This window comes from Pagrus major, chromosome 11 (genome assembly GCF_040436345.1).
Source record: "Pagrus major chromosome 11, Pma_NU_1.0".
Lineage (NCBI taxonomy): Eukaryota > Metazoa > Chordata > Actinopteri > Spariformes > Sparidae > Pagrus > Pagrus major.
In genome coordinates this window covers 34970661-34980821 of record NC_133225.1, presented here as the reverse complement: position 1 = coordinate 34980821, position 10161 = coordinate 34970661, and the positions used below count along the sequence as shown (strand labels likewise).

Here is a 10161-nt window from a genome sequence, read left to right as displayed (position 1 = left end):
CACTGAGGAATAAACAACACACACTAGAGAATAAACAACACACACTAGAGAATAAACAACACACACTGAGCCAGAGGCCTTTACTACAGCCGAGTCACGTGTGACAACACACACATATACAGTATATACATATATGTGTGTGTGTGTAAGTGTTTTTATCACCACAATCTGAATCCGTCTCATATTTTCTTCATATTTTTCTTGTTCTTTATTTACAGTCAGCTCAGCCAATCAGAAGCCAGCTGCTCATCTGTTGCTAGGCAGCAGGGTGTTGATGAAGCCCAGCAGCAGAGTGAAGCAGCTCAGACCTGAACAAAAATCAAACAAAGTTTATCTATAGAAGTAAAATATAACTGAAATATGAGCCGTTAAACTGTAAATGAATCAGTTCAGACACGTTTTCATGACTTTCTCACATTAAACAGAGGATTCATTTAATTATGATGCTGCAACAATTACAACATCTTTAATCTAAAGTCTTTCAAGAGTTATAAAAAATATCTTTATGTATTCAAAGAAAACAAACACATCGAGTGTCTGAAACACGATTAAATCACATTTCTTTAATAATAATTTATAAAATGTGTGACAGATCTGAAGAGGATGTTTCTCTGAACCTCTGATATGAAACTGTCTCATTAATGTGAATAAACTGGGTCATCAGTTTATTCAGTCAGCTCAGCCAATCAGAGGCCAGCTGCTCATCTGTTGCTAGGCAGCAGAGTGTTGATGAAGCCCAGCAGCAGAGTGAAGCAGCTCAGACGCCCCCTGCTGGAGACATGAAGTGTTATTGATCTAAACATCTGTGTTACTGAACATCAGTGAGATCACAGCTAATATTAAATATATCAATAAACAACTCAACCTGAATAAAAGTCAAAATACTCTCACAATTATATCAACGACCAACAAACACAGAATGTGTCCAATAAATACAGATTAAAGATTAAACCTCTTTACATTAACTGCAGTTGCATTTTTAATTAGTTTGACTTTAATTCTCTCACATTAAAACAATAATGCTGCATTAATTATACATTTTAAATATCATAACACAAGTTTTACAAATTAAATATGAATGTAGTTTTCATTAAAATATAAACAGCTAAAACAATTTAAAGAAAATAAACGTCCAGAGAAACATGAATGTAAATGTAGTACAGTCTCATTAATCTCACTTTATTATTAAAGATCTGTGATTTATTACAGCTGATTGCAGATGGTAATATTTAATGAGTCTGATCTATAATCAATGAGCAGCACAGTGTTTGGATCTGCTTCTGGTCCTGATGACGTCACAAGAACAAGAGAAAAGTTACGTGTGAAACATCTGAAGAGGATGTTTCTCTGAACCTCTGATATGAAACTCTCATTAATGTGAACAAACTGAGTCAGCTCAGCCAATCAGAGGCCAGCTGCTCATCTGTTGCTAGGCAGCAGGGTGTTGATGAAGCCCAGCAGCAGAGTGAAGCAGCTCAGACGCCCCCTACTGGTTCTTCTTCATCACTACAACATCACAGAGGACGTCAGTAACATGCTGATGGTTGACGGGTTGAGGCTGATAAGAATGTAAACCTGATGTTCTGGTTTGTTTCCGGTCTCTCTCAGTACTCTCAGCTTTAATAATGGGTCCATTCAGGTTCTGTTGTGGTGCTGAACGCGGCTCCATTCACACCTGGTCCGGCCTGAACCTCTTGTCTCTGTAACGTCTGGTCAGCTGGTTTAGTTTCAGTGTTGTAGTCTCGTGTTGTGGTTTGTTGTTTCTGAACATTTTACAGTCACTGAACACGTTTTAATGATTTACTGAAATGATGTTTGATTATTTCCCCTGAATGGACCTGTGTGAACAGAGCCGGTGTCACCGGATCAGAAGGTCCATGTGTTGTTGTTCTGACTGTGAGGTCACCTCCCTGCAGTCTGCAGAATAACCTTCATTACCTGTATTTATAATCTTAATCAGCTGGAAGGAGACTGGACAGGTGGAGCCTCCAGCTCTCATCCAATCAGGATCAGTCGTCCAAATATGGTCACTGCTGGCTCCAAAACAACTAAATGTAAAACAGCAGTCCACAACCAGCGAGCCGACGTGAGCTCAGGTGAGACTCTGGGGTGTTGCCATGACTACGTATAAAATGTGAAATCAACAACTTTAATATTTAATAATTGTTTAATTCAAGAGAACAAAGTCACTTCCTGTTACACTGAACACACTCAGACACAGGTGAGCTGGCCCCGCCTCTTCCTGTGTGCACAGGTGAGCTCAGTCAGTGTGGAGGTGCAGACAGGTGAGCCGGCCCCGCCTCTTCCTGTGTGTACAGGTGAGCTGGCCCCGCCTCTTCCTGTGTGCACAGGTGAGCTCAGTCAGTGTGGAGGTGCAGACAGGTGAGCTGCAGAGGACGAGTCATCCGGGTCATGAAGTCTCGGTCTCCTCGACTGAACCTCTTCATCTCTGAAACAAACAACAGAAGAAAGCTCACCTGGTGGATCAATACCGATCACCTGATCAATAATCAATCAACATGTCACACCGGATATAGTCACATGACACAAAGCTCCTCCCACACCTGCACCCACCTTCTGATCTGTGATTGGTTTGTTTCCTGCAGGTGAGAGAGAGCTGACGACACACAGCCTCACTGCTGCACACACACCACAGGAAGTGGACCAGAGGGTCATCCGAGGGACACACCTGAGAGAGACAGACAGGTAAACACACACACCTGAGAGAGACAGACAGGTAAACAACCACCTGAGAGACACACAGGTAAATGTCACAACAACACTCTGATTGGTCGACAGACAGCTACTATGATGTAAAACAGGAAGTGGTACTGACCAGGCTCCGCCCCCGGGGGTACACTGTGATGTGACCTCTGACCCTGAGCGCTCTCTGAAGCCCCTCCCACTGAGAATCAGCCAATCCCAGCAGAGGACGAACCAGAGCACCTGAGACCCAGATGTGAGCCTCACCTGTCCCGTCATCGATCACAAGTCTGTCACACACACACACACACACACACGCACACACACACCATGAATGACATCATTTCCTGTTTGTACTTGATATAAAACTGATATTAATCTTCAGTGTTGACAGACGAACAGTCGTCTGATCAGAGCGAAGACGTTTCTTCACTGAGTCTGAACTCAAGACAACAAGAGTCTTACTTTGCTTTGGACTGAAACACTGACGAGGTCGAACGACACTGAGGACTGCAGCAAGACTGAGAGAGAGAGAGAGAGGTGAGACAGAGAGAGAGAGAGAGAGAGACAGAGAGACAGGTGAGACAGACAGAGAGACAGGTGAGACAGACAGAGAGACAGAGAGAGACAGAGACAGGTGAGACAGACAGAGAGACAGGTGAGACAGAGAGAATTTAACAAGTTTATTTCTGTCAAATCATGAACTGGCTTCTTCAGTTCTAACTACCTGGAGGGGAGCTGCAGGCTTTTAAACTCTGTGTGGGAGTGTCCTTACAGAGGACAACAATGTAAACATGCTGTCCAGAGAAGACAGATGGTTTGAAAGTAAAAGAAGTAAAAGAATCCAGAATCCTCTCCCCAGACAGCTTAACAACCATTCACACCTGGGCTCACCTCGCCCTATCAACCCACATGAAGGCCGGTTGGGTCAACGACCCACAAGTATCCCTAACGACTATTTAAGGACACTCTCACACTCTGTAAGGAGAATCACACACTCTGTAAGGGCACTCCCACACAGAGTTTAAAAGCCTGCAGCTCCTCCAGTTAGTTAGAAGTGAAGAAGCCTCTTGGATGAGAGGTGAAACGTCTTCAACAAACTGAAACAAGTCCAGTTGACTATGATACAGCACTATGACCCGGATGACTGAGAACCTTCATCAACAGAACATGGGTTAGGGTTTAGTGCTACAGGTTCTCTGTACAGACTGTAAAGCCCACTGAGGCAGGGTCACTCAGATATTGGTCTATATCAATACAACTGATTTGATTCATGAAGTCCCACTAGAACCAGTAAACCCACTAGAACCAGTAAACCCAGTAGAACCAGTAAACCCAGTAGAACCAGCAGATCACCTGTACATAGACACTCCCACACAGCGAGCAGCTCCACTGCAGCTGCAGGAACAGGAAACAAACAACATGACCTGTGACCTGACCCACAATGCACCTCTGCTCCGAGCTCACCGCCCACACATCCAGGTGCATCATGGGGGCAGGAGGAGGCCGACAGGAGCTGACAGGAAGTACAAATAGATTAATCAATTAAAAACAGATCAATTAATAATATCAATACATTTATCTTATACAGCAGTTTTCAATTTACTCAAAGACGCTTCACAAAAGAAACCAACAAAACAAAAACACATTGTCAGCTGATCAATGACACTGTACACACATCACTGATCAATGACACTGTACACACATCACTGATCAATGACACTGTACACACATCACTGATCAATGACACCGTACACACATCACTGATCAATGACACTGTACACATCACTGATCAATGACACTGTACACACATCACTGATCAATGACACTGAACACACATCACTGATCAATGACACATCACTGATCAATGACACATCACTGATCAATGACACTGTACACACATCACTGATCAATGACACCGTACACACATCACTGATCAATGACACATCACTGATCAATGACACCGTACACACATCACTGATCAATGACACTGAACACATCACTGATCAATGACACTGAACACACATCACTGATCAATGACACTGAACACATCACTGATCAATGACACTGAACACATCACTGATCAATGACACTGTACACACATCACTGATCAATGACACTGTACACACATCACTGATCAATGACACTGTACACACATCACTGATCAATGACACTGTACACACATCACTGATCAATGACACCGTACACATCACTGATCAATGACACTGAACACATCACTGATCAATGACACTGTACACACATCACTGATCAATGACACCGTACACACATCACTGATCAATGACACCGTACACATCACTGATCAATGACACTGAACACACATCACTGATCAATGACACCGTACACATCACTGATCAATGACACTGTACACACATCACTGATCAATGACACTGAACACATCACTGATCAATGACACTGTACACACATCACTGATCAATGACACCGTACACACATCACTGATCAATGACACTGAACACATCACTGATCCAATGACACTGAACACATCACTGATCAATGACACCGTACACACATCACTGATCAATGACACCGTACACACATCACTGATCAATGACACATCACTGATCAATGACACTGAACACATCACTGATCAATGACACTGAACACACATCACTGATCAATGACACCGTACACACATCACTGATTAATGACACATCACTGATCAATGACACTGAACACATCACTGATCAATGACACTGTACACACATCACTGATCAATGACACCGTACACACATCACTGATCAATGACACTGTACACACATCACTGATCAATGACACCGTACACACATCACTGATCAATGACACATCACTGATCAATGACACCGTACACATCACTGATCAATGACACTGAACACATCACTGATCAATGACACTGAACACACATCACTGATCAATGACACTGAACACACATCACTGATCAATGACACTGTACACACATCACTGATCAATGACACTGTACACACATCACTGATCAATGACACTGAACACATCACTGATCCAATGACATTGAACACATCACTGATCAATGACACCGTACACACATCACTGATCAATGACACCGTACACACATCACTGATCAATGACACATCACTGATCAATGACACTGAACACACATCACTGATCAATGACACTGAACACACATCACTGATCAATGACACCGTACACACATCACTGATTAATGACACATCACTGATCAATGACACTGAACACATCACTGATCAATGACACTGTACACACATCACTGATCAATGACACCGTACACACATCACTGATCAATGACACTGTACACACATCACTGATCAATGACACTGTACACACATCACTGATCAATGACACCGTACACACATCACTGATCAATGACACATCACTGATCAATGACACCGTATACATCACTGATCAATGACACTGAACACATCACTGATCAATGACACTGTACACACATCACTGATCAATGACACTGTACACACATCACTGATCAATGACACTGTACACACATCACTGATCAATGACACTGAACACATCACTGATCAATGACACTGTACACACATCACTGATCAATGACACCGTACACACATCACTGATCAATGACACCGTACACACATCACTGATCAATGACACATCACTGATCAATGACACTGAACACATCACTGATCAATGACACCGTACACATCACTGATCAATGACACTGAACACATCACTGATCAATGACACTGTACACACATCACTGATCAATGACACTGTACACACATCACTGATCAATGACACTGTACACACATCACTGATCAATGACACTGAACACATCACTGATCAATGACACTGTACACACATCACTGATCAATGACACTGAACACATCACTGATCAATGACACTGTACACACATCACTGATCAATGACACATCACTGATCAATGACACTGTACACACATCACTGATCAATGACACTGAACACATCACTGATCAATGACACTGTACACACATCACTGATCAATGACACATCACTGATCAATGACACTGTACACATCACTGATCAATGACACTGAACACACATCACTGATCAATGACACTGAACACACATCACTGATCAATGACACCGTACACACATCACTGATCAATGACACATCACTGATCAATGACACCGTACACACATCACTGATCAATGACACTGAACACACATCACTGATCAATGACACTGAACACACATCACTGATCAATGACACTGTACACACATCACTGATCAATGACACATCACTGATCAATGACACTGAACACACATCACTGATCAATGACACTGAACACACATCACTGATCAATGACACTGAACACATCACTGATCAATGACACTGTACACACATCACTGATCAATGACACTGAACACATCACTGATCAATGACACCGTACACACATCACTGATCAATGACACTGTACACACATCACTGATCAATGACACCGTACACACATCACTGATCAATGACACATCACTGATCAATGACACCGTACACACATCACTGATCAATGACACCGTACACATCACTGATCAATGACACTGTACACACATCACTGATCAATGACACTGAACACATCACTGATCAATGACACTGAACACACATCACTGATCAATGACACTGAACACATCACTGATCAATGACACTGAACACATCACTGATCAATGACACTGTACACATCACTGATCAATGACACTGAACACATCACTGATCAATGACACTGTACACACATCACTGATCAATGACACTGTACACATCACTGATCAATGACACTGTACACATCACTGATCAATGACACTGAACACATCACTGATCAATGACACTGAACACATCACTGATCAATGACACTGTACACACATCACTGATCAATGACACTGTACACATCACTGATCAATGACACTGTACACACATCACTGATCAATGACACTGAACACATCACTGATCAATGACACTGAACACACATCACTGATCAATGACACTGAACACATCACTGATCAATGACACTGAACACATCACTGATCAATGACACTGTACACACATCACTGATCAATGACACTGTACACATCACTGATCAATGACACTGAACACATCACTGATCAATGACACTGAACACACATCACTGATCAATGACACTGAACACATCACTGATCAATGACACTGTACACACATCACTGATCAATGACACTGAACACATCACTGATCAATGACACTGAACACACATCACTGATCAATGACACTGAACACACATCACTGATCAATGACACTGTACACATCACTGATCAATGACACTGAACACATCACTGATCAATAATCATGTTACCTCGTATCTCCGACTGTGATGACAGTTATTGAGCTGACAGGTAGATAACTGCAGTACACACTTCCTGTCCTGAAACACACACACACACAGATGATGTCATATTAAATACAAGTGTGTGTCTGTGCATGTGTGTGTGTGTGTGTGTGTGTGTGTGTGTGTGTGTGTGTGTGTGTGTTACCTGGACAGCCTCCTCTGGAAATCAGACAGCAGCAGTGTGTTGCCAGGCAACAGGCCAGGAGGGTAGGGGGTGTGGCTTAGGTCCAGGTACACCTGGAGACTCCTCCCACTTTGGTCACACACTGTGAGACGCGCACCTGCACACACGCACACAAACACACACTCCATCATGAATCACTTCCAGCAGTGACACTGTGACTTCATCATGAGTGTGTGTGTGTGTGTGTGTGTGTGTGTGTGTGTGTGTGTGTACCTGTGTGTGTGTCTCCAGAGTCACTCAGACTGATCCTGTCACACACCAGAGCCTGAAAACACACCAGCTCACACCTGAACACACACACACACACACACACACACACACACACACACACACACACACACACAGGTTGATTGACGACTGGTCACAGCTGTAAGTGTTTAAATGATGATCAGGCTGACAGGATAATATTTACCTTCATATGTTATATTATCAATCAATAATCAATAATCCATTTACCTGCAGTCCAACACCTGAGAGACAGACAGGACTGTGGGCGAGAGAGCCTGATGACAAAGAGAGAGAGAGAGAGAGAGAGAGAGAGAGAGAGAGAGGGAGAGTTACTTTACCCGTCTGTAGGTGTGTTTACCCGTCTGTAGGTGTGTTTACCCGTCTGTAGGTGTGTTTACCCGTCAGTAGGTGTGTTTACCCGTCTGTAGGTGTGTTTACCCGTCTGTAGGTGTGTTTACCCGTCAGTAGGTGTGTTTACCCGTCTGTAGGTGTGTTTACCCGTCTGTAGGTGTGTTTACCCGTCTGTAGGTGTGTTTACCCGTCTGTAGGTGTGTTTACCCGTCTGTAGGTGTGTTTACCCGTCAGTAGGTGTGTTTACCCGTCTGTAGGTGTGTTTACCCGTCTGTAGGTGTGTTTACCCGTCAGTAGGTGTGTTTACCCGTCAGTAGGTGTGTTTACCCGTCTGTAGGTGTGTTTACCCGTCTGTAGGTGTGTTTACCCGTCTGTAGGTGTGTTTACCCGTCTGTAGGTGTGTTGACCCGTCTGTAGGTGTGTTTACCCGTCTGTAGGTGTGTTTACCTGTCTGTAGGTGTGTTTACCCGTCTGTAGGTGTGTTTACCCGTCTGTAGGTGTGTTTACCTGTCAGTAGGTGTGTTTACCTGTCAGTAGGTGTGTTTACCTGTCTGTAGGTGTATTTACCTGTCTGTAGGCGGGCAGTAGCAGTGGGCATGTCAGAGTGTGGAACCTCCAATCAGGTCTGACCTGAAGGGTGGAGTCAGTGTGGAGTTCCACCCCGCTCCGCCCAGAAACACCACAGCCAATCAGAACACTGGGATCCTGATGGACGGACACAAAATAAATCAAAATTGGCTCCAGTTGTTATAATAACCATCATTTACAGGTGTACTGACCTGTGTGTCTGCAGGTGTATTTACCTGTGTGTCTGCAGGTGTACTGACCTGTGTGTCTGCAGGTGTACTGACCTGTGTGTCTGCAGGTGTCTTTACCTGTGTGTCTGCAGGTGTACTGACCTGTGTGTCTGCAGGTGTCTTTACCTGTGTGTCTGCAGGTGTCTTTACCTGTGTGTCTGCAGGTGTACTGACCTGTGTGTCTGCAGGTGTCTTTACCTGTGTGTCTGCAGGTGTACTGACCTGTGTGTCTGCAGGTGTACTGACCTGTGTGTCTGCAGGTGTACTGACCTGTGTGTCTGCAGGTGTCTTTACCTGTGTGTCTGCAGGTGTACTGACCTGTGTGTCTGCAGGTGTACTGACCTGTGTGTCTGCAGGTGTACTGACCTGTGTGTCTGCAGGTGTCTTTACCTGTGTGTCTGCAGGTGTCTTTACCTGTGTGTCTGCAGGTGTCTTTACCTGTGTGTCTGCAGGTGTACTGACCTGTGTGTCTGCAGGTGTCTTTACCTGTGTGTCTGCAGGTGTATTT

General features: G+C 43.8%; 1 protein-coding gene across 1 annotated transcript in view; it reads right to left on the bottom strand.

Annotated features, from left to right (window-relative positions):
* Positions 1-2148: 2148 nt before the first annotated feature.
* The window catches only part of ctc1 (CTS telomere maintenance complex component 1), a 22085-nt gene continuing 14072 nt past the window's right edge, over positions 2149-10161 (bottom strand). The window contains exons 16-25 of the mRNA XM_073476163.1: positions 9424-9561; positions 8734-8780; positions 8491-8564; positions 8239-8374; positions 8061-8129; positions 4060-4219; positions 3169-3224; positions 2837-2993; positions 2575-2689; positions 2149-2449 (exon numbers count right to left, since the gene is read on the bottom strand). Of these exons, the coding sequence (XP_073332264.1) occupies positions 2358-2449; positions 2575-2689; positions 2837-2993; positions 3169-3224; positions 4060-4219; positions 8061-8129; positions 8239-8374; positions 8491-8564; positions 8734-8780; positions 9424-9561 (1044 nt within the window). The 3' untranslated portion in view covers positions 2149-2357. The remainder of the gene's footprint in view (positions 2450-2574; positions 2690-2836; positions 2994-3168; positions 3225-4059; positions 4220-8060; positions 8130-8238; positions 8375-8490; positions 8565-8733; positions 8781-9423; positions 9562-10161) is intronic.